Source organism: Bufo gargarizans, chromosome 3 (assembly GCF_014858855.1).
Source record: "Bufo gargarizans isolate SCDJY-AF-19 chromosome 3, ASM1485885v1, whole genome shotgun sequence".
Taxonomy (NCBI): domain Eukaryota; kingdom Metazoa; phylum Chordata; class Amphibia; order Anura; family Bufonidae; genus Bufo; species Bufo gargarizans.
This window is the reverse complement of record NC_058082.1, coordinates 128,754,045-128,780,366: the sequence shown is the minus strand read 5'-3', so window position 1 is coordinate 128,780,366 and position 26,322 is coordinate 128,754,045. Positions and strand designations below refer to the sequence as shown.

General features: G+C 42.1%; 1 protein-coding gene across 1 annotated transcript in view; it reads left to right on the top strand.

The window, feature by feature from the left end:
- The window catches only part of NAA16 (N-alpha-acetyltransferase 16, NatA auxiliary subunit), a 57,982-nt gene extending 33,300 nt beyond the window's left edge, over nucleotides 1-24,682 (top strand). Inside the window, 15 exon segments of the mRNA XM_044284866.1 lie at nucleotides 2,157-2,310; nucleotides 3,915-4,034; nucleotides 4,247-4,342; nucleotides 8,529-8,635; nucleotides 8,829-8,901; nucleotides 10,376-10,545; nucleotides 13,186-13,338; nucleotides 13,441-13,569; nucleotides 15,473-15,686; nucleotides 16,715-16,908; nucleotides 17,092-17,200; nucleotides 18,135-18,233; nucleotides 18,334-18,477; nucleotides 21,225-21,322; nucleotides 23,179-24,682. Coding sequence (XP_044140801.1) covers nucleotides 2,157-2,310; nucleotides 3,915-4,034; nucleotides 4,247-4,342; nucleotides 8,529-8,635; nucleotides 8,829-8,901; nucleotides 10,376-10,545; nucleotides 13,186-13,338; nucleotides 13,441-13,569; nucleotides 15,473-15,686; nucleotides 16,715-16,908; nucleotides 17,092-17,200; nucleotides 18,135-18,233; nucleotides 18,334-18,477; nucleotides 21,225-21,322; nucleotides 23,179-23,379 — 2,061 coding nt within the window. The 3' untranslated portion in view covers nucleotides 23,380-24,682.
- Nucleotides 24,683-26,322: the final 1,640 nt, after the last annotated feature.

Genomic DNA, 26,322 nt, shown 5'->3' with positions numbered 1-26,322 from the left:
GCCTTTCTTTCGGGCTCCGAAAGATTATACAACCGAGATTTGGTCAGTTTAGCTCCAGGAATAAGATTGACGGGACAAACAGGAGTTACCCCTGCATCGGGAGTATGATTACCACTCGGAAAACACATCATAAAATTTGGAAATTAACGAGGGTACAGTTTTAGTGGTGACCACAGAGAAAGACTCATTAAGACAGTTATCCATGCAAAAATCACTCTAATCGAGAATCTGTCTCGCTTGCCAGTCAATGGTAGGGTTATGTTTGCTTAACCATGGTAAGCCCAAAACCATCGGAGCAGGCAGACTCTCCAACACATAACACGAGACAGATTCCTGAAGGAAATCACCCACTCTTAAATGGATGTTATTTACCACCTGCGACAGGCATTTTGGGGTAAGAGGTGCAGAATCAATTGCAAAGACAGAAATGCTTCGCGCTAGTGCACTAGTAGTCAACCCATGAATACGAACAAACTGTCCATCAATCAGGTTAACCCCAGCCCCACTGTCGATAAATAGCTCGATTTCCACAGTTTTGGACTCTAGCGCCACCTCTGCAGACAGGAGAAATCGGGTACTACCAGTAAATGACAAAAGTACGTTTTCTTGATCCCCCACCACCAATAGTAATTTGGGGATTAAGCGTTTAAGCAAAGAAATGATCATATCCACACGTTGACACTCATCCCCAGAAGAGTATGGATGCAGCTTAAAGTACAATTTACACGATTCCCTGAACCAAATGAAATTGTCACTACTCCCAGAAAATCTGTCCGAGAGGGTAAACTTAGGTTCAGGGCAGGCCTGGTACCCACCATCGGAACCAGCCGCCTGTGGTCTCTGAATCCGTAAGACTGTTGAACGGTCCCTGACAGTCCCTGCAGATGTTCGACCAGTGCAGACATAGGATCCATAGCTGCACTGATCTGAACGAAATGGCAGTTTTTGTGGAGGTTGATAATGTCACAATCAGTGTTGGGGGGAAACTCCACACTGAACACAGGAGGGAAGGGGAACAGTAACTGGGCCTGGAAACTAGGGAAGAAACAGCTCACCTCCTAGACAACTCTAATCTGGGCCCTGACTGCCTATCGCCTATCAACCGCATAGTCAGAAGGGTGGAGTGAGACTAAAGGGTAGCAGTAATGACCACTGAGCAACAGCTGAGAAAACCTATCAACACTGAATCAAGAGAAATCAAGGAGGCTGTTAGATTCCTCCACGCTCAACCAATCTCCTTGATTTCCTGACATCAGTCACCTGAGGGACCCTGACAACGTACTTGCACACCATAGGAAAAAGTGCTGGCCACTCTGGTGGCTGGGACCGTGGGAGCGCACATAGGCACGCTTGTGCAGCAACTTGTGTCCCGGCGACCTCGTATTCACGCTGCAGCAGTGGTCGTAACCCCTGGAAACGAGCAGTGTATAATGTGATGGAAAATGTTTTATCAAGCCAGCAAAGGAGGCAATATGGACAATCACAATACATTAGTAAGTGCCTTGTATTCAGCCTCCATGATAAATGCCATCTGCTGACGTGAGACAACCCCTTTGAAGTAATGGTATGCTGATAAAAAGCAAACTATAATTATTGTGGGTGTCCACATATGGACTGATTGTCCCAAATCAATAACTGTTATGTAATTCAGTCACCACCCAGCCAACCTAAAAGAGCCACCTATATTAAGCTTTTCAATATAAGAATTATTAAAGTATACAGGTAAAACTCAAAAAATTTGAATATCGTGCAAAAGTTCATTTATTTCAGTAATGCAACTTAGAATTAAAATATTGTGAAAAGGTTCAATATTCTAGGCTCAAAGTGTCACGCTCTAGTCAGCTAATTAGTCCATAACCCCTGACTTTGGGGTTTCATAAGCTGTAAGCCATAATCATCCAAGTTATAACAAATAAAGGCTGGAAATATCTCGCTTTGCATGTAATGAGTCTCTCATATGTTAGTTTCACCTTTTAAGTTGAATTACTGAAATAAATGAACTTTGCACAATATTCTAATTTTTTGAGTTTCATCTGTATATTATTTATCATTCATGTTGTCTCAAATACTTGTTCAAGATGGTTGGGCAATCTCCAAAAATTAGGTCTCAAGTTACCAAGCCTATTGAAATATATTTCTTCTTTTTTTTTTATTAGGTGCCTCCAAATAAAATAGACTATGAATATAGTGAATTAATCTTGTATCAGAACCAGGTAATGAGAGAGGCAAACCATTTCCAAGAGTCCTTGGATCACATTGAGGTTTATGAGAAACAAATCTGTGACAAACTTCAGGTGGAAGAAATCAAAGGTAAGTGTGTTCATGACTATTCAGTGTCTGGGTGAATGCTATAGGGGTTTCTCCACAGACTTTCACAAAAATTCAAAATTGTTCAAAATGGTAAAAAAAAATTAAGCAGCTATTCTCAACCTACAACATGATCATGGCCTCCAATGAACCCTTGATGTAATGTTTAGCCAAGGATGGGACGAGGGGCAGGCATTCATACACACATGCTGTATAAATGGATACATATACAGTACATAAAATCATTGCAACAGCTACAAAGCATGTGTCTTTCTGTCTCACGTTTGTAGAAATACATTTTCTTATGTAAATATGCTGGCATCACCCAATGAACAAGCAAAAGCTTGTTCTTCAAGTAATCGTATCTTTCGACTTTCACCCTAAATCATGGTGTAATTTACTTACCTGCCTGCGATCCTAGCCTCGCTATGGGTCTGGTCAGCTTATCAGGGAGCAGGAACACCAGGCCAGTCAAGCTCTCTGTGCCAGTGTCATGTGTTTCCTGTTGGCGGGGCATTTAAGCAGGCAACTGCTAGCCACAGTTGCCTGTGATTGGTCTTCCTTTCCACATAAGGGTGCTTTGCTCTGCTATTTGTGCCTCTGGATTTCTGACCGCTGACCCACTCCTGACTTCGATGTTGACTGCCGATTTGAATCCTGATGTGATCTCCTGGTATTGACAAGGACTGGTTTTCAAATTCTGGTTCTGACATTTATTCTCTGGTTCTGACGTGGCCTGTCTGACTTCTCTTTTCCCTCTAGTTTAGGTCCCATGCACTTATCCCGGTTAGGGACCGTCGACCAGTTGGAGGACGCGGCTTAGGGCGGATTGTCCAAGTAATTAGAGACAGTGGTGCGGGTGGAGTTTAGGGCTGCACTGTTCCCCACCTTACGTGACACATGGTTTCTGGACAGCACATCGCCCCCTGGAAACAGTGATCTGCTGCTCACAAACAGTGAATCTGTGTGGGGATGAATGATTACAGAAGCGATCACTTATCCCCTTACAGAGGTGATGAATAATGCATACAAATGCAGTGCTCCCCTATGATCATCGATCAGGCAATGATCAGGAATGAACGGTTTGTTGCTGTTAATTGCCTGTGAAGTATAAAAGGACCATTATTACTAGGGACCCTTCTAGTAAGTAGAATCACAGCTGCATCCTAAAGTAGTGTTGAGCAAACTTGTGTTTTAAGTTCAGCGTCTAAAGTTCGGGTTATCGAAAAATCACGTTATGGATTCCGCTATCACGGACCATAACGGAATTTAGAATCCATAACGAGATTCTTCGATAACCCGAACTTTAGACACCGAACTTAAAACACAAGTTCGCTCAACACTAGTCCTAAGCTGTGTTTAGGTGTGCAGGCCACGTGGCAGACAAATTGTTATATATGTACATATTCACTTCTTTCCCTTCTTATTTTTTTTACCTTTATTTATTAGTACAGTTCTTGCACTTCAGCATTTACACTGCAGTTCAGTATCTACTACGTCCGCATCTGACCTTACCTGAAGAAGCATGAATAGAACTGTAATAGTTGTGCACAATTTGGATTACATTTTAATTGTCTAAGTGTTTTAACCCCTCTCTATGTTTGAAGGTGAAGTTTACTTAGAGCTTGGAAGATGGAAAGAAGCTACTGAAGTATTGAGAGAACTTATTAATCGTAATCCTGAAAACTGGAAATACTATGAAAATGTCGAGAAAGCTTTGCATCCTGGTAAATATAATAATGTGCATCGATCATGTGTGGTCCAAGCCAATCATTTGTGTTCAGTCCATTTTGATGGTAGGTTATAAGAAATCAACAGCTCTCCTGTTCTTAGAATACCTGGATATGTTTTACGATAGAGAAGCTGTCATCAGTGGCTTAGAATTAGGACTAGAACTGATCCTTATAGTCTGATGTAACTTTAATTCTTCTCATCCTAGCTACCACTGAAGAACGACTTGAGATCTATGAAGAATTCTGTGAGCGACATCCAAGAGCAGTTTCCCCAAGAAGATTAATCTTAAACTTCATTACAGGTAATAGCTGTATAAAAGGGTAGAAAGTACCGGTACATGAAGTACATTGGCCATAGTAAAATTACAATGCTCTTGGTCTTTCACCGAGAAACTGCTGGATTCAATAATACAAATATTAGCAGCACTTTGCCAATCAGAGGGTGATGCACAGGCAAAATCAGACTTTACAGTCTAACCAGTTAATCAAGATAATTCTTATTTTAATTACGGTTATGTGTTCATTTTTACAAACATTACAATAAGAAATGCAGCCGTATTGATTGCCACTTTTGTATAAGCTCATTAGAAACTGACCAACAACTTTCATTTTGACGGCATCAGTTGCTAAGAAGCTAATGAGGTGAAAAGAAAACCTTTTGATTTATGATATGGGTATTTCTATGCTTCTATGGTGAACCTAATTTCATACTACTTAGGCTACTTTCACACTTGCGTTCAGAGCGGATCCGTCTGGTGTCTGCACAGACGGATCCGCTCCTATAATGCAGACAATGGGATCCGTTCAGAACGGATCTGTCTGCATTATAGTTTAGAAAAAATTCTAAGTGTGAAAGTTGCTCAGATGGATCCGTCCAGACTTTACATTGAAAGTCAATGGGGGACGGATCCGTTTGAAATTGAGCCATATTGTGTCAACTTCAAACGGATCCGTCCCCGTTGACTTACATTGTAAGTCTGGACGGATCCGTTTGCCTCCGCACGGCCAGGCAGACACCCGAACGCTGCAAGCAGCGTTCGGGTGTCCGCCTGCTGAGCGGAGGACAAACAGTGCCAGACTGAGGCATTCTGAGCGGATCCGCATCCACTCAGAATGCATTAGGGCAGTACGGATGCGTTCGGGGCCGCTTGTGACAGCCTTCAAACGGAACTCACAAGCGGAGCCCCGAACGCAAGTGTGAAAGTAGCCTTAACCGTATTTTTCGCTTCTTAAGGCGCATATAGGGTTTTAGAGGAGGAAATAAGAAAAAAATATGTATCAGAACCCCAATCTTCATCAGACCTCAGATCAGTACCCCAATCTTCATCAGACCTCAGATCAGACCCCCACTCTACAGGGAAACTTCCCGGTGGGTTGATACCCAGGGGGTCACCTGAGTCCTCCTCACGACCCCCATCCAGGTAAGTAATGAGCTGATGCTCTCAGAGTTAATTAATACTGGGAGAGCATAAACTATTTAAGTTATGAATGAATTGCTATTAGCCTTCAGTAGGGGTACAAAGGGGTGGTAACAAGTTGGGGGGGTGTACCTGCTCAGTCTCCCGCTATCCAATCAGTGCTACCATTTTCACACTGCGCAGGTACACCCACCCAACTTGTTAACACCCCTCGGTACCCTTACTGCACACATCTAGCAATTATTCATAACTTCTAGTAGAAATAATAAAGGAATGGCACAACACACAGACATAAGAATAGATGCCCCAGAATTGTTAGGTTCAGAATTGTTAACATGTGGGGAATGCATGAAGCTAATAAAGCAGACATGTCAGGAGTGGTGAAAGTTCCTCTTTAAATGGCATTTTAAAAATCCCTGATAGACCAAAATGAAAAATTAAAGAACAACATTTATAGGCTTATATATGAGCCACAAAATCATCACAAAAAAAATAAAATAAAAATGTAATTACCCCCCTTTCCGTATAATTAAAAAAGAAATACCTAACTAACAATAAATATAAAGATCATGGGTATCGCCGCAACCGAAAACCCCATAAAGAAAAATCCAATACGGCGAATGGCGTAACGGAAAAAAGTGTAAAAATGGCCGATTTGCCATTTTTTCATTGCTTCTTACCCTAAAATTTTTAATAAAATGTGATCAAAAAGTCACGCACACTCCAAAATGGTATCAATAAAAACTACAAATTGTTCTGCAAAAAATGCCCCTAAACAGCTCAGGAACATAAGTACAGCCAGGTCCATAAATATTGGGACATCGACACAATTCTAACATTTTTGTCTCTATACAACACCACAATGGATTTGAAATAAAACAAACAAGATGTGCTTTACCTGCAGACTGTCAGCTTTAATTTGAGGGTATTTACATCTTATTCAGGTGAACGGTGTAGGAATTACAACAGTTTGCATATGTGCCTCCCACTTGTTAAAGAACCAAAGGTAATGGGACAATTGGCTTCTCAGCTGTTCCATGGCCAGGTGTGTGTTATTCCCGTATTATCCCAATTGCAATGACCAGATAAAAGGTCCAGAGTTCATTTCAAGTGTTCTATTTGCATTTGGAATCTGTTGCTGTCAACTCTCAAGATGAGATCCAAAGAGCTGTCACTATCAGTGAAGCAAGACATCATTAGGCTGAACAAACAAAACAAACCCATCAGAGAGATAGCAAAAACATTAGGCGTGGCCAAAGCAACTGTTTGGAACATTCTTAAAAAGAAGGAACGCACCGGTGAGCTCGGCAACACCAAAAGACCCGGAAGACCACGGAAAACAACTGTGGTGGATGACCGAATAATTATTTCCCTGGTGAAGAAAAAACCCTTCACAACAGTTGGCCAGATCAAGAACACTCTCCAGGAGGTATGTGTATGTGTGTCAAAGTCAACAATCAAGAGAAGACTTCACCAGAGTGAATACAGAGGGTTCACCACAAGATGTAAACCATTGGCGAGCCTCAAAAACAGGAAGGCCAGACTAGAGTTTGCCAAATGACATCTAAAAAAGCCTTCACAGTTCTGAAACAACATCCTATGGACAGTTGAGACCAAGATCAACTTGTACCAGAATGATGGAAAGAGAAGAGTATGGAGAAGGAAAGGAACTGCTCATGATCCTAAGCATGCCACCTCATCAGTGAAGCATGGTGGTGGTAGTGTCATGGCGTGGGCATGTATGGTTGCCAATGGAACTGGTTCTCTTGTATTTATTGATTATGTGACTGCTGACAAAAGCAGCAGCATGAATTCTGAAGTCTTTTGGGCAATATTATCTGCTCATATTCAGCCAAATGCTTCAGAACTCATTGGACGGCGCTTCACAGTGCAGATGGACAATAACCCAAAGCATACTGCAAAAGCAACCAAAGAGTTTTTTAAGGGAAAGAAGTGGAATGTTATGCAATGGCCAAGTCAATCACCTGACCTGAATCCGATTGAGCAGGCATTCACTTGCTGAAGACAAAACTGAAGGGAAAATGTCCCAAGAACAAGCAGGAACTGAAGACATTTGCAGTAGAGGCCTGGCAGAGCATCACCAGGGATGAAACCCAGCGTCTGGTGATGTCTATGCGTTCCAGACTTCAGGCTGTAATTGACTGCAAAGGATTTGCAACCAAGTATTAAAAAGTTTGATTTATGATTATTATTCTGTCCCATTACTTTTGGTTCTTTAACAAGTGGGAGGCATATATGCAAACTGTTGTAATTCCTACACCGTTCACCTGATTTGGATGTAAATATCCTCAAATTAAAGCTGACAGTCTGCAGTTAAAGCACATCTTGTTTGTTTCATTTCAAATCTAGTGTGGCGGTGTATAGAGCCAAAAATGTTAGAATTGTGTCGATGTCCCAATATTTATGGACCTGACTGTATAAAAAAAGTTATGGGGGTCAGAATATTGTGATGTAATTATTTTATTTTTTAATCAAAGTTTACATTTACTTTTTACACTATTTAGACATAAAGAACCTATACATATGGGGTATCATTGTAATCGTACTGACCCAAAGAATGAAGGACATAGGTCAGTTCTGCCGTATACGAAACGCCGTGGGAACAAAACCTGTGAAACGGTGGAGGAATTGCAATTTGTTTCCAATTCCACCCCATTTGGAATTTGTTTTACCGCTTCCCACTACATTTTATGCCATAATTAATGGTGGCATTAGGAAGTACAACCGGTTCCGCAAAAAATAAGCCATCATACAGCTATGTGACCGGAAATATAAAAAAGTTATGGCTCAAGGAAAATAGGGAAGAAAAATGAAAACGCAAAAATGAAAAAACCTCCGGTATCCTAAGGGTTACAATTTTGTGCAGGTGTGTGGGCTCAGTACATGATGTTCACCTTCTATGGGGCCAGCCTCACTGCATCCAGAAGATTGTGTGATTTCCATGATGTGTCTATTGTCAGAGAAGTCCTTGTGTCCTGTGTATTGATCTGACACATGTACACATTACTCTCAGGGCACATGGACTATAATTGTTCTTTCCTTCTTCTAGGCAGCAAGTTTAGGGAACGAATGGATAAGTTCTTACGAATTAACTTTAGCAAAGGCTGCCCGCCATTGTTTACAACCATAAAATCACTATACGGCTGTGCCGAGAAGGTAAATGTATGATTCTGTGTGCGATAGTGAGAGTATGGTTCTAGTTAGTATGTCAAAATACTGTGTTGTAAATGGCTAATCCATTCCGCAGGTAATATGGCTTCCATCAACTCAAATAATGCATGGATGGAAAAGCTGTAACATGCATTGCAGCACCTATATACATATATGTATTATGCATTTTGTTTTCCAGGTATTAATTACACAGGAGCTTGTTATTGGTTATGAAACCTCATTGAAAACATGCGGCTTATTTAACGCCAAAGGTAAGTTCCCTCAATACCTGGGTGGCAGCTATTGAATTCTGTGCATGCACTGGATAAGTCATTGACCAATGTATGGTGATATCTAGAAGAAATACATAGAATCCTGGTAGTAAGTCAACAGCGCACAGGCTTCAGGTTACAAACATCTTTCAGGTTTATTCCCCACTTGTCCACTCATCGTTTTTTGGCTCAAGTGCTGAAACTTTGCATGGACACATGCTGTAAAAAAGATGAGGACTTGCTATGTCCCCAAGTGGCATGTCAATTTTGGGTCACGTCACCGCTGAGGCCAGTCACTGGCTGCAGTGAAGCATGTGGCCCTGTCCGTACCCTAACTTAAAGTAAACAGGGCAGGTACTGGAAGATCCCAGTATGGTGCCAGAAAGACGTAGCACTGAGCAGGTGGGTATGTTTTTTTCATTAGGTACCACATGCTCTGGGGGGTTAGGTAAGAAGGGGGAAAACCCAGGAAAACCCTTCAAATATAGGGATTTAGCACTTTTCTGGATTTGGATGTGGTTGTGCAACCTATACAGAGGATCACTTCTGTTTCCTTCATTACATTGTCATAGTTCACCATTGAATGCTCATTGAGCTCAATAAACCCGGGGTGTTCCATTACACAAGGTCAGAGTCCGAATGGACTGATTTTTTTGATCACTGAAGAACTTGTACAAACATGACGAATTCCTTAGAATGTTGTAGCCATGTATAGATTATGCACATCCGCATTTGTTTTTTGGGCAGTTTTTTTAGGCAGCATTGCAGTGGGCATCCAGCTGCTTTCAGCCTTTGTAATGTAAAGCTTAGGTACTGTCTCTCCATAAAGAGACTTGCCCTGTGTGGACAGTTACTGGAAGTGTCCATGGTATGGAGACTAATTGGCAGTGCTCAATGAGAAGATAATATGCAAAGAGGTATCTCCTGTGAAAAGAAAACCATCTGGCTAGTGCTACCTTGTGGAAGCGGCTCCCTATGAGTCAGAACAAGCCTTGGGACATGACAAGTTCAAATAGGCAGGCCATATATCCATCTGTAGACAGCTTTTTCGGGCATCAATATGGAGTAGGACTGTGGCTGGCTCAGTGCGATACCTTGGATGCAGCTTAAGCGGGGTACTAGCTTTCCTCCAACAGACCAGCCATACCATGGAGCACTTCCAGTAAGTCTCCATACAGGGCCGGTCTCTAAGGAGAGCAGTACCTTGTCTAAGCTGCGTCCAAGGCATCACACCATTCTGCTGCAGAGAATCCACCGTTTGTCTTCTCACTCTCCCTTTACTGAAAAAGTCAATAACTTCTTTGAAATAGAAAAGAATAATGGCATTGTAGTAGATGTAGATGAAATACGGTATTACTGTGTTTTTGTATCCTAATCCACAGTGCTTTTGTTATCTATGATTTGTATTACGGAGAATGTGATTGACTTCTCGGATTAGCTGTGTGTAAAATACTATTTGTTTTTCCTCTTGCAGACGATGAGGAGCGAGAACCCCCCACAACCCTTTTGTGGGTTCGTTATTTCTTAGCACAGCACTTTGATAAACTTGGTCAGTGGTCGGTGGCATTAGACTATATTAATGCTGCCATTGCCAGCACTCCGACATTAATAGAACTCTTCTATATGAAAGCTAAGATCTATAAGGTAAAGTTAAAAAGCGTATACGTAAAGGCGTATTCCCATCTCTGTCACTCATGTCTGAGATCAGAAATACCTGTGGCATGTGAATGCCATAGGTGGCCAGGATTATGGCTGTGCTCTGTTCCTATCCCCATTCATTGCTGTGGGTGTTATGGACATAGCACAGCCGGCTCGCCTCCACATACGATGGGTATTCCGATTGCAGCCATGAATACCCCTTTGATGTTTACCTACTTTGTAATCGTTCATCATCTTTAGGCTGGGGCTGCACACATTTTGTGGTATAACAAAAGCAGTTCATAGAAAAGTGAGTCACACACTTAGTCCACTCTGACTGCAACTTGTGCGGAGGGGATGGAACTAGAAAACCTTTTATTTATTATGTACGGTATGTATGATGAAAAGGTCTGCAGCTTTTGGTTCTCCACCACTTTCATGATATCTGCTGTCAGTATAGAAAGGAGTCCTGTTGACATCTGAAGGCTCCAACCCCAGAGGCCTAGTCCTGCGCACAGCTGACAATTTGCTACTACCTGCACTCTTGGCAAATCTCTGTGTCCTGTAGTGCAGAACGAATGTTTGCTAAGGTTTTCTGCAGCTCGAAATACCCAGTGTTGCATACCCATCAATGAGGATTATAAAATGCTCCTTCAAATTGTATGTGTTTTAACCCGTTCCCGCATTCTCAGGTACATGTACGCAATGGTGTGGGGCAAAGAAGCTGTGCCCAAACAATCACTTGCTGGAGGGCTGCTGTAGTTGACAGCCGTCCTGCAACACTAAAGCCAGGGATTGGAGAAACTTCAACATTTGTCCATTTATCCCTTTCTGCACTGTGATCAATGCAGATCAGGGTGCTCATAAAGGTAAGGGACTCCCTTTGTCACCTCATCACCAGCTCCAGCATTGCAATCACCAGGGCTACCGGTTTCATACGTCAGCCTAGGTCCTAACAAAAGAGCTCTAGCACATTGTCATATTGACATCTGACCTTTTAAATACAGTTAAAAATCTACAAGCAAAAGTCCCTTAAATAGGAAAATGTTAAAGATACTTAAAGGGGTTGTCTCATCTGAGACATTGGCGTATTGCTAGGAGATGCCATCAATGTCAGATAGGTGCGGGTCCACCTCTGGGACCCGTGAAGTGAGCAGAGAGCAGGTAAGCGTGCACAGCTTCCCTCCATTTATTTCTATGGGACTGCTGAAAATAATTATCATAATTCTGAATGGAGAGCATGCCGTGCATGCGCAGTGTGCTCTCATTCACTGCTTGGGGTCCCATTTTAGAGGGAGGTGCAGGTCTTAGAGGTGGGACACATGCCTAACTGACTTTGATGGTGTAACCTAGCGATATGCCATCAAAGTCCTAGATGAAACAACCCCTTTAATAACCATTCTGATTAAAGAATGTAGCCATGTAAAAAAAAAAAAAAAAATACAACACTAACAAATTTTTAAAAAGTTATTAAATAAGAATTGTTAGTAAAAAACTAAAAAGGATAAAAAGTGATGGGCAATACAGTGCTAGGAGGTAAAAAAAAACAAAAAACTTGGGGTCTATAAGCGGGCGTTCAGCTTTTTGGGCACATTGATTTGTTTCCAAGCAACACATGATGTGCCACTTGGGGACACGTCACTGCTGAGGCCACACTGTCTCCGTGCCATTCAACAGGTACAGCATGCTGCTAGTAGCAGTTTATAAGGCTGAAAAAAGACATCTGTCCATCCAGCGCAGCCTGTTATCCTGCAAGTTGATCCAGAGGAAGGGAAAAAAAAATCCTCACTTTAGGGGAAAAATATTCCTTCCCGACTCCAATCAGGCAATCAGAATAACTCCCTGGATCAACGACCCCTCTCTAGTAACTATTAGGCTACTTTCACATCTGCGTTTTCAATTCCGCTATTGAGATCCGACATGGGATATCAATAGCGGAAGAAAACGCTTCAGTTTTGTACCCATTTATTGTCAATGGTGAAAAAACTGAACAAAACGGAGAGCACCAAAATGCATTCCGTTCCAGTCCAAAAACTTGAACAACCTCTAGAAAGCTAAAATCTGCTTAATGGGTTCAAATTGCAGTGTGCCCTATTAGTTATATTTTTGGTGAGAAAAAACAGCATTGGAAACCAAATGTCAAAATAATAGTGTTCCACAGAAGCAGTTCTAGGAAGAGTCTTTAACAAAAAGAGCAACTAGTTAAAAGCCACAGTTTAACCCAATCTTTTACCATGAAGTTTGTCGTGATAGTTTGCTACAGTAGTTTCTATGAATCTGAGTGTGGAGCCTATGGTGTTTAGCTCACAGAGGATTGTATAGACTTCATGCAACTGAATCCATCACTCAGCTGTGAGTAGTATTTTATCTGGACATGTAATAAGAATGTTCTCATCCACTGACAGCAAACAGAGATCTTAAAATGGTGAGAAATTGAAACATAAACATTTCTCTGTACCATTAATACACGTTCTTTACATGGAACCCTATTTAGATTAGAATAAAATGCTGTCTGACCCTTGAATGTTTGAAATCTAGATTTACTCTAATTATGATTTTTTGGTGGCGTTCTGTACATTGCAGTGCAGAGTTGGAGAAGATTGGGGAAGTACCGTACTTACTTTCATCTGTCTTTAATCTCCCCAGCATATAGGAAACTTTAAAGAAGCTGCCAAGTGGATGGATGAAGCTCAGTCTCTGGACACTGCAGACCGATTTATTAACTCCAAATGTGCGAAATACATGCTGCGAGCCAATCTGACTCAGGAGGCGGAAGAGATGTGCTCCAAGTTCACAAGGGTACATGCTGCGCTAGCACAGATTATATACCTCAGTCCTCTATGTGTGAGACAAGGAGCTGTCCGTTCTTAGAAAACCTCTTCTCTGACATGCTTCTTTCAGGAAGGGACACCAGCCGTGGACAATATGAATGAGATGCAGTGTATGTGGTTCCAGACTGAATGTGCCGCTGCTTACCAGCGACTGGGAAAGTATGGGGAAGCCCTAAAGAAATGCTATGAAATTGAAAGGGTAAGTTTTCTGTGCGTCAAGATTAAAAAGTTTGTCCACTACGTTATAAGTCAGGGATCAGAAACCTCCAGCACTTAGCTGTTCTGAAGCTACAACTCCCAGAATCTTTCTTTCACTTCTCTGGGAGTTTCAAGAACACCCAAGTAAGTTGGCATGCTGGGAGTTGTAGTTTCACAGCAGCTGGAGTGCCGAAGGTTGTTATAAGTGAGGGTGTATCCTCAGGATAGGCCATCACAATCTGATCGCTGAGAGTCTGACATCCCGCTGATCAGCTGTTATGTAGTAACTCTGGCTCTGGAGCTTCACCGCTTTGTCTGTTGTGAAGTGGACACAACCATTTCCGGAGCTACGACCGAACAGGTGAGTGGTGGGGTGTCAGGACCTTCGCCTATCTGATGACCCGTCCTAATTCTTGGAGAATGTCTTTCATAGGGAAAAAAAACACATATTAGGTATTGACGCATACAGTGGGGCTCACTTACTAATAATTGGCGTTCACGCTCCATTCTTAGTAAAGAAAAAAAAAAAAAAGCCCACTAGAGGCAGATCCTAGCAGTTTATTAAGAGCCTCGTAATAAATCTGTCACATCTTCTGCTGGCCGTGTGCCAGAAACTAAAATAGACCTGAGCTTTCTACTCTAGTTTTCTGGCGTATATTATTGTAAATGCGGCGGGCCGTGGTGTCCCCGTCCTTTCAGCTAAGCCCCACCCACTTTACAAAAAGTGAGTGGGGTAAAGCATAGAAAGTAGCCAAAAGTTACTGTGTTGCAAGCTTCAAGCGGTATTCCCAGAATGACAACTGCTCATATGCACAGTATAGGTGCTACGTGTCCTCTGTTTGAATGGAACATCAATGGAGCATGTACCACTTCATTCACAGTCTATTGGACTGCTTACATAGTTCAGCTTTCAACGGCAGTCCTATCCATGGGACACACGTCAGTCTGACACTTGTCACCTTTCTTGTGTATAGGTGATAAGTTGTCACTCTGGAAATACACTTTTTAGTTTTCACAGTGTTTGAAAATATAGTCAGATTCCTATAATCTGGCACTTACTGAACCTGACCGTTACCATATCATTAAATATTCTCAATTTACGGACAGTCAAAGGGAAATACATAAAACGTATTAGTTAAGTTCCTTCCTGACGATCGCTTTCTCGTCAGTGGAGTAGAAAGCCAGTAATGCCATTGATTGTCCCCATACAGAATCATCTCTTGCCGGCAACAGAGTTCTGTTTAGACACCATGATCTGCTGCTGGCATACAATGTCCATACCAAATATCCTATTACCTGGTGAACAAGGATTTCTCTCGTTCATCGGGTAAGCAGCGCCACCTTTACACCGGCAGAATACCACTAATGAGTGTTCATAGATACGAACGCATCTTACTGATAATCTCCCCGAACACCAGGCAGTGTATAGGGGCCTCCTGCACACGGCCATATCCAATTATCAGTCGGCACAAAAAGGATCAGTGAAAAACAATTGCTCCCAAGTGCGTTCCTTTTTTCTTTTTTTTTGTCCCTCACTCCCATCAAAAGAAAGGGCCATTCTCATCCACAAACATGGACAGAAATAGGATCTGGGCTGAGATTTGTGGACTGATCACACGGATCTGTGAAAATAACAGACGTGTGCTTGGCTCCATAGAAATGAATGGGTCAGCATGCTATACGTGTAAAAAACGGGTAGCTTACTGAAGAAAAACGCAGTCCTGTGCTTGAGCCCTAGGGGTGTGGAATCTCACTCATCCGATTGCTCATCTCCTGCTTCTAGTCTAGTAGTGGCTGGAGACCAACGTCAGAATTTCTGAATCAGATATTGAATGAATGGAATTCTACTTTATATTTACCGTTACATTCACCGTATAATTTCATTGTATCTACATCTCTTTCAGCATTTCTTTGAAATCACTGATGACCAGTTTGATTTCCACACATATTGCATGAGGAAAATGACACTGCGCGCCTACGTGGATCTGCTGCGGCTGGAAGATGTTTTGCGTCAGCACGCCTTCTATTTCAAAGCGGCCCAGACTGCCATCGAAATTTACCTTAAGTTGCATGAAAGCCCCTTAATGAACGAGAGCAAAGAGCAGGAAGTGAATTCAGGTGTGTGCGGTGCCTTTTACTCCGATTTTTTTCCTCTTGAAATAAAAATGCCTGCAAAATACATCTCTTGTGCAGCAGATACTGGCTGACCACTACTTATGGTGGGCATTATATTGCCGGTAAGGGTCCTCACCTAGCTTACTACTGACCCTGAATGGTAACTTTGCTATGTTATGGAATTTAAAGGGAGTTTTTGCCGATGTTTGTATTGATGATCAACACCTATTCAGTAGGGGTCTAACACCCAGCTCCCCAACCCATCAGCCTCCTTGCAGCTTACCTAGCACTACACTGTCTATTGGATAGCAGTACGGCTTGGTATTGTAGCTTATCCTCATTCACTTGAATGGGACTGCACTGATGCCGCGGCACTCACAGGGGGAGTGCTGAGAGTTGGACCCTCACCAATCAGATATTGATGACCTAAAATAATCAATTTGGACATAAAATGAACATAACATCACTTTATTTTAAATGAAATCTCTATTATTTGCTGCAGCATCATTTTAGGTTCAAAATTCTGCTCTGATTTATCTCCTTATGAATTTTTTTTGTGATTGCAGTTCTGTCCTTCAGATAAAGCTCCAAATTCTCTAAACTCATAGAGTCACCACTGGAGGGCGCTTGGGATTGCGTTCAATCTCTATGTTCGCTGTAATGCTAAGTTCACATCAGCGTTCTGTTTCACGTATTTCTGTTCTGTCAGAGGAACCGAAATTTTTTAAAAGCTGACCAGGTTTTGGTTATTTTCATGGGAGAAAAAGTACCATAGACAGGACTTTTACTCTCATCAAAAGTAACTTAAAACTTAAGGAACTGGCACAATCAATACTCAAAATAACCCATGCAACAAATGGGGATTGGTTTGAAAAATGTTGAATATTTTTTGTGGGAAATTAATGAGCACAGAATGTTTCGTCTGTTTAGGTTAGACCCTTTTAGACTGTTTACAGCTGTGTCTGCCCGACCTGTGTTGGTTATAAGTTCTTTGGGTCAAACAAGAACTTCAATATTGTTTTATGTTTTAGAAAACCTTTCTGCGAAAGAGCTTAAAAAAGTGCTAAGTAAGCAAAGGAGAGCCCAGAAGAAAGCCAAACTACAAGAAGAGAGGAAACACGCTGAGAGAGAACGCCAGCAGAAAAATCAGAAGAAGAAGAGGGATGAAGAGGAAGAAGAGACCAGTGGACCCAAAGAGGAGCTAGTCCCTGAGAAACTGGAAAGGGTAGGGGTGGTGTCTGATACTGCAGATATGTTTAGATGGTTCCTCCGAAATGATTTGGGTCTATATACTGTATAGTTCCAATAGTTTGGAGTCTGTAGGGCCAGACATTCTTGACCATCAAATGAAGTCTCATGTTTCTGACATACGAAGACCCTCACTGTTGTTTCTCGTCTATGAAAACAGGCTGAAAACCCGCTAGAAGAAGCAATCAAGTTCCTTACACCGTTGAAAACCCTTGCATCTAACAATATACAGACGCACTTGTTGGCATTTGAGATCTATTTCAGAAAAGGTAAAGAAAAGGATCATCAATATTGTGTATAGTTACAGAAGGTTGGATGTTTGACCAAGTGATCAAAGTGATTAAAGCTATATTATTCTTCATTTTCTTATTGTATTAGGCTCTGTTCACATTAATATCATGGCTCACTTTTATAGTGGACCCTATAAAGCGCAAACCAATCTGTTTCCTGACAGATCTCCAAGACACTGACAGAGCTACACAAGTTGTTGTGTGCATTTGTAACTGAAAGTTCATCTGTCAGTATAATCAACCATATTAAACCAAGCATATTGCCTGGTAGGGTTGATCATGCTGAGCAAAATGATATATATCTTTCATCTCTAGGGTTCATAAGTGCAGACATAAATTACTTTTATATTTATTTAAATTTGGTCTTTAGAGCACCAGGGGGCTGGCCATAGCACTAGGAGCACCACTAGCGTAACACCCTGCGTTCCCCATTTGAGTGACAGGGTTAGACATGTTGTCCAACCCTGTGTTCTCGCAGCAGTGAATCAGATGCTGATTCCTGAGCTTGGGAAGCGGCCGAAGAACCACTGAGCAAGCGCCGAGTCAGCTCAGTGACTTGGCGCCTGTGCAGTGAATCTGAGGAGTATTGCTTTCCAAGCTCATCAGATTCACTGTGCCAGCAGTGAGTCACTGAATGTCGATGCTACCACGAGAACACAGGGTTGGAAAAGATGTCCAGCCAGAGGACAGGAAGGGTTGCACTAGCAGTGCTTCTAGTGCTGTGGCCAGCCCCCTGGTGCTCCAAATACCTAACTTACATAAATATAAAAATGAATACATGTCTGCACTTATTAACCCTAGAGAGGATAAAAACATACACTTTTACTCAGCATGATTAACCGTACCAGGCTTGATGCCTGGTTTAATAGGGTTGATCATGCTGACATGATTTTTAATATTTTTTTTGTCATAGGAAAATTTCTCTTGATGTTGCAGTCTGTGAAAAGAGCTTTTTCGATCGATAGAAATAACCCATGGCTGCATGAATGTTTAATACGGTTCTCAAAATCAGGTAACCTGCACACACTGGGCTCCAGTATGTGTTTAATTTCTGTAGTTTTCATCATTATGAGCTGTTACTTCACCTTACTGACTGTTTCTCATGCGTCTAGTTTCAGATCACAGTAATGTGCCTGATATAGTGTTTAAAGTGCTTTTACATGAAATGAAGAATATCTTTACCAACAAGAATCTGGAAAGCTTCAATGAAGAGTTTCTCAAAAACAATTCTACCTCCATTCAGCATTTGCTTTCAGGTACAAGCTACCAGGAAATACATCACATTTATTTGGCAAACCAGTTCCCCGCTATGGTGTATATGAACGAATAGGGATAATGATCAGGGGCATCTTGATGGGACAACCACTTTAACTTGCTTTTAGGCTCTGGTAATGCTCCCATGTGTGTGGTGGTCAGGTCTGCACGGACTGGACTTGAACAACATGCAGTCCCCCATTGTAATCAATTGGGTCATTCACTCTTCAGCTCTTTTATGTGGACCCCGGGTCCTGTTCTAATCTGAGTCTCGGAGATTTTCTCAGACTGCACCCATTGCGCTCCCAGTGTGCTATACGGCCATCTGAATAAAGCCTTAGGTTGAGTGTGCTACTTGTACTTCGGGAGAGGTGTCGACTTACCATGCTCTCTTTTTTTGCTGCTAGTTTTGTCCCTGCATTCATTTTGTTGGCAGCATATCTTATACCTTATTAATTTCATTATGAGGGTCCCTATTGGGCCCTTCCACAGCTGGCATTTTGGGAGTCCAACACTGTAAAGAATGGACAAAACCAAAACAGACCTCAATACAACAACAGTAAATCAGGGCATATACATTAACCAGAACATTAACCTATAATGTTGCTCACAAACAACGAGAACATACCCAATATAGTCAAAAAATACATATTCATATATACAGCCTATAACAGTATAATGGTCATAAACAGAAAACGGCAGATGTATAAGGGTGCCAGAATCACCTGACCTATGCTGCTACCACCCTCAAAAAGATGTTACACATGTCATGTGTCACCATATCAAAAAATAAATGCACTATAAAGCATACGTATCACATAGCGGCCAACCTGTTACTCCCCATGGGTATGTCCCACAATACAAGTGGATACCCATATCTAGTTCATTATGATGACACTCCCTAGTGATGATAGCCCAAAACAATGGTACAGCACGGGCAAAAAGTAAATAAGCAATGAGGCAGGGAGAATGGGGAGAGAACAGAAATGAGATAGAAAAAGACAAAAGGAAAAGAAAGGAAAAAAAAAACACAAAAAAAAAAAAAGATAAAAAGGTCCCCCAAAACAAACTACCCCACCCACAGCCTAATTAGTATTGCCACTAACAGTGTGGTCAAGATATTCCACAAATACATACCACAGGACATGATTGGGGGTGTAAAAAGCAGCGCAGGTCAGTAAGAAAACCTGAACTGTAAAGAATGGATGCCACAATGCAAGTGTTGTGGGGTGAGACCTGACCACTAAGGACTTGAATACAAGGACAGATTGCGGAAAATGAGAGCGGTGAAAAAGAACCTGTATGAAAATCAGCATCAAACCAGGCACAAACCTCGTGAGGGCTGCCTCAGGAAATGACATGCAGAGTTCTCATCACAATCTATTGCCACGGTTCTGAAAAAAAGGTTTTAAGTCATATGCTAATTAGGTCTTACGTTCACTGACGGTGGGCCCGAGCCAGTGCACCCTAGTTTCTCTGCTCTCCTTTGCTGGCCACTTCAGTGATAGATGGGATGACAGTGCAGATGAATGGCTCATCAATGTACTAGACGGGGGAGAAGCCAGCAAAGGAGAGTGAAGGAGCTAAGGTGCACCCAGCGGCTCAGGCCCGCTCTCAGTGCACTTAAGACCTAATTAGCTTATGAATTTATACCTGTTTTCCTTAGGATCAGGGGATGAAAGGTATGCATGTAATTCTGGGAGGCAGCCCCAACAGGCTTTGTGTCTGGTTTGCTGCTGATTTTCATGCGGACAGATGCCCTTTAAAAATTGCATCTGTTGGATGATTAAGAGCTTACGCACATAGCAAAGCTGCTGTGTATTGTGCAGCAGTACGGTGCCTTCCCCTTTAACGTACCAGGTACAATATTCCAACACATTTTCTTTAATGAAAAAAAATGTCTATTTATCTAAAAACTTTGTGCATGTAGGACAATGAGTCTTTTGTTGTGAAAATTCTGTAAAAACTAAAAAAAAAAAAAAAAATCTTGGTGTGTAACTTCTAAAGGGGTTGCCTGGCCTAGGAGCCAATTTAACCCCTGCGAGTATTATGTGATAAATAAATGTAAAAAATTCAGCGACATCATTATTGACCGCAGAAGTCATGGGACACGAGAGTGCAATTTTTTTTACTTGGCAAACACTATGTGCGTGGGTCACATCAGCTCCTAGGCCAGACATGTAATGTATTGTCACAAGGTTAAAGGGTAACTAACTTATCACAAAAAATTTGATTGGTGATGGTCTGAGTACAAGGTGAGAGAAGTGTGCGACTATTTAGCTCTTTCTCCACACTGCTGAGGACAGAATCGAGACGGGCCCATATAATTCTATGGAGCCTGTCTCGTGCCGTGAGGAGAGACAGTGCCGTATGCACGCGCTTCTCTGTCCTTGTTCTAGGGGTCGGTAGGGGTCTCAGCACGCAGAACCACACCGATCACAACTTTTGATGTGTCTATGACATACCAAATGTTTTTTGAAAAGTTAGTGACCTTTTAAGAAGTAAATCTCTTCTCTCTAACAAGGTAAACTGCCTCACTTGGGATGACTTACACTTGTTACAGGGCGCCATTACATATGTGTTAGTGGCCGAAGGTACTGCTTACTGTTTACTACTAGTTCCTGGGCTGTGACTTGCCATTGATACAAGTTGTAAGTCCAGTTGCCACTGTAAAGCATGAGCATTCCCGCCATCGCTAATGGAATTGTCTTTGCACCCAAGTATTATTTTCTGTTGTTTTTTTACACAGGAGCAAAAATGATGTATTATTTAGACAAGTCAAGACAAGAGAAGGCAATAGCCATCGCTACAAGACTAGATGAGAAGCTGATGGATAGGAACGTGCAGGTAAGCCGTGTAATACAGCCACTAGATTTATTATCCAGGACTTCTCCTTTATATTCCTTCATTCCTCTATATTCCTTCATTTCTTTATATTCCTTCATCTAGAATTTAAATATTCTTAGCATAGGCCATCTGTGTTTCATCTCTGGGGATCAAACTCCTGGGACACTTGCCGACAACCACAATAAAGAAGAGGTGGCATATGCTTTGTGTTGATCGGTAGGGGTCCCAGAATTCACATCCCCACCCATAAAATATTGGTGGCCTATACTAAAACAAACCATTATTATTTAAAGGAAGTCTTTCACCTAAAATGACCATTATAGAACACTAACCCCATGATCTGCATTATAGTCTCCATATTGGAATGCTACTTACCGTATCGTATAGCTTTTATTCAATATGTAAATTAGGTTCTGAAGGTGCCTAGGGGCGGCGTACAAGCGGCCGGTGCCCAGGCCCCTGGTTGCTTTTCATATGAACCGCCCCCCTCCCCCCCTCCCTTTCATCTATCTGGCCCGCCCTAGGTTCTTCAGAAATCTGGCGCCGTTCACAAGATTCTCTATTATGGGCATAGGCACAAGAGCGTTTAATGCGCATGTGCCGGCCCGTACTCTGCCCATAATGGGGAATGAAGTGCGCAGGTGCGGCGAATCTTGTGAACGGCGCTCGCGCTGGATTTCTGAAGAACCAGAGGGGGTAAAAGGGGAGGGGTTTAATATGAAAAGTGACGAGGGGCCTGGGCACCGGCCGCTTGTACGCCGCCCCTAGGCACCTTCAGAACCTAATTTACATATTGAATAAAAGCTATACGATACGGTAAGTAGCATTCCAATATGGAGACTATAATGCAGATCATGGGGTTAGTGTTCTATAATGGTCATTTTAGGTGAAAGACTTCCTTTAAATAATAATGGTTTGTTTTAGTATAGGCCACCAATATTTTATGGGTGGCCTTGCACGCCGCCCCTGGGCACTGTCAGAACCTAATTTACATATTGAATAGAAGTGTTTTTTAGCGAAAATAAGTGACGGACAGCTATACTGTAAGTAGCATCCAAATATAGGGACTATAATGCAGATCATGGGGTTAGTGTTCTATAATGCTCATTTTAGGTGAAAGACTTCCTTTAAAGGGGTGTTCCAGTAAGAACAATTTATTCCCTAACCCCTGGATTGGAGATAACAAATAAATTAGATTGTGGGGGTCAGAACGCTGATATCCCACCGATTAGAAGAACGGGGATCCCATGTACCCTTTTTGAATGGAGCAGTGGTCAAGTATGTGCTCCACAGCTCTATTCAAGGCCTATGGGACTCCCAGAGATAGCAGAGCACAATAGTCTGCCATGTCCTGCAGACCATAGAGAGGAATTAAGTGGCAGTGCAAATGCTTATCCTATCTCTCTATTCATATGGGGGCACGGACCCCTCTCAAAGAGGCTCAGACCCCACCAATCTAGCAGTGCTCCCATATCCAGTGGGTAAAGGATAACTTGTCATAACTGGAATACCCCTTTAAGCTCCTAAAGGCAACTTTTAAGTGTTAAATACCTGAGCATCGCATAGGAGGTGTTTGCTTAGTCTGTCAGTACGGTTCTATTAAACCAGTGCTTTCTACTGGGGCCTCCCCAGCCCGGAGAAGATGATGCTCAGGCCCTACTCATGGTCATAGTCCATGTGTTGCTGAACGTTGCTGAGATTGGTGCAGCCTGGCCTGTGCACATATAATCACTTTTGTCAAAACTGTCTCCCCAATGCCTCACCAGTGACAGCAAAACAGCTTTCCGAATGTACCGGCAATTAAAATGTCCAACTATAAAATGTCATCTTGATCTGTGATTCTCTCTCTTGCACAGAGTCTGACAAAGGCCTTGGAAGCACTTCTTGATGGAAGCTTTGGAAGCTGCAATACTCAGTATGAGGAGTATCGGGCAGCCTGCCATAAACTTTTCCCATTTACCCCTGCCTTTATGCTGTCTGCAAATGAAGACGACTGTAACACCGTACAGATGAAGCACACAGCTCTTAACCATGATGTACTCTGCAATGAGATGTAGCACAACGACCAGACTTCAGGAAACAAATGTTCAGGGTTCACATGCATTGGGATGCATGACGCATAAGAATGTGGTTTCGCTTTTTGACCATGGCCTTTTTTCCCTTTCTTTCTGAGCCTCCCAAAGAAAGGCCGATATAAGACGTAGATCAAGATGTCTCATATGTACAGTTTTCAGCCTTCTATTTGAAATATGGAAGGAGTTGTTATTTTGCTGCTTCTTCTGCAATACGGACATTAAAACCGGGCAAAATGCTTTCCTAGAATATTACAACCTCAGACTAATACTGACTATTTTGTGTCATATGTAGCGCTTCTAGTTGAGTAAAATACTCTTAGCTTGAAGGTTTTTACATTTTGGAGGTCGATTTTAAAAACAGTTGTAATTTCTATGACTTTTTTTGAGTGAATTGTTATGTGTCATTGACAGGCAGCACCGCTATACTGCGTTGCTTGTCGGTGCAGTTCAGAAATTAGAGAAACCTCATGGAAGCAATATCAATTGGAGGCGGCTCCAACTCTTGTGTGCTGTGAAGAGATTTTTAAGGTTGAATTTCTATCCGTCATCGCTGCCATTGACTCACAAGCTTTCCCGTGTGAAGACTGGATTTAAAGTATAAGAGCTGCGCCCATTTATAAGACAGATGAAAAAATATCAGGAATTAATCAAACATTCTCATCAATCATATTTGTTAAATTGCTCTGAAGTCACTCTTCAACATCCATGGACAATCCTTCAAGCTTAAACACCATATTTTTAAATCGAAATAGGTTACATTCTGTACTGATTTATTTGCCAATATATTCAATGCGGAGTCTGTCAGCAGTTTTGACTATGCAAAACTGCTGACAGTGCTAGGTAGAGCCCCAGCAACAGCAGTACCAACATACCTTTTGTGGAACTTTTCTTATCAACTTTTATTCTGCCAGATTCTGCAAGTGAAGTACTCGCTACATTTGGCTGCTTCATACACCCTCCCCTCTGCTCTGAGTGACAGGTTGGACGATGCAGCAGTCACAGCAGAGAGCACTTTACAGTGAATCCCTGCTCCCTGGGCACTTGCAGGAGCAGAATAAAAGTTTATATTCAAAGTGCTCCTGATAATAAAAGCTCTACAAATGGTACATATTTACTGGTCCCCTGGCTATCGCTGTCAGCAGTTTTGCATGGTCAAACTCCTTAGGGTACTCTCACACTTGTGGCAGAGTGATCCGGCAATCTGCATGCAAACGGACACCATTTGTAGACGGATCCGTCTCACAAATGCATTGCAAGAACAGATCCGTCTGTCCGTTTGTCAAATGGACAAACGGTTACGTTTCTATTTTTTTTCACATTTTTAAAGGTCTGCGCATGCGCAGACCGGATGGACGGATCAGGCATTGCGGTATTTTGCACTAATACTTTCCTATGGAAAAAAATGTAAATGGCATTCAGGCAAGTGTTCAGTTTTTTTGGACGGAGAGAAAACTGTAGCATGCTGCGGTATTTTCTCCGTCCGAAAACGTCAAAAAGACTGAACTGAAGACATCCTGATGCATCCTGAATGGATTACTCTCCATTCAGAATGCATGGGGATAAAACTGATCAGTTATTTTCCGGTAGGATGGAACTCTATGCCGGAAAAGAAAAACGCTAGTGTGAAAGTACCCTTGAAAAGCAGTAGAAATCCCGATTTCTGATACAAAGTTACAAATATCCTCCATAGTCACTTAACATGCTTCTAGATGGAGCTTAGGAGCGCCTGAGTAATAAAGCCGCATGCAGTATGCTCCTAAGCAGAATATTTGCAACTCTGTGAATGAGTAAAACAGAGCCCCAACCTATACAAACATATGAGATTAAAGGGGTGATCCAGGAGTTAAATATCACATCGGAGGGAGTCTTAGTCCTGGCACCCCCACCTATCAGCTGTTGCAAGGGGCTACAGTTGCTTAGGCAAGTGCTGTGGTCTCGTCCGTGGCCTGTGACACCACATCCATCAGTCATATGGCATCCTGCAGCTAAGTGCCATTCACGTGAATGGGATTGAAGTGCAAAACCAAGGAGAGCAACTATACAATGTTAGATGTTATACAATGTACGGCGGTGTGCTTGGTATACTATGAAGAGGCCACGGCACAGCTGATAGTTGGCTGTCGGACCGCCAATGATCTGATATTGATGACCTATCCTGAGGATAGGTTGTCAATATTTAATTTCTAGAAAAACTTTTCTGCTCGGCCCTCAAAACCAAATGGAATTAAAAAGCAGACATTCAAGTTAAAGGGGTTGTTCTGCTGATTAATTTTAAAAAGGGGCTCAGATTGGAGTACAAATAATAAAATAAGTAATACCTTATCAAACCAGCGCCACTTTCGTTCCACTGCTTCCCAGGTCCCCCAGCAGTCTCTGCCTTCAGGTCCCTCTCGACATAGGACACAGTGGGGGAGATTTATCAAACTGGTGTAAAGTAGAACTAGCTTAGTTGCCCATAGCAACCAATCAGAATCCAGCGTTCAAAGAAGCTGTGAAAAATAAAAGGTGGAATCTGATTGGTTGCTATAGGCAACTAAGCTAGTTCTACTTTACACCAGTTTGAGAAATCTCCCCCAGTGATTTCCTGACCAGTCACATTTATCGTCGAGAGGGAGCTGTGTTAGATAATTGCTAACCAGAGCTCCTCTTTAACCAGTGATTTGACCAGTAAGACCTCATTCAATTGGGTGCATTGAAATATGGAGTACAGATGTTTTGTCTTTATTTACCTCCATATTGTGTCCATGTTTGTGTTGAAGCTCATTTTTTTTATTTTATTTTTTTAACATATATCAGACATGTATTCTGCCATTGCCCAAACACAGATAAAAAAGAGAGATTATTGACATTGCCATCCATAGGAATAGTATGCTACAATATGAGAATTCTGAATGTGAATAGTTGCATTGATGAACATTAGCTCTG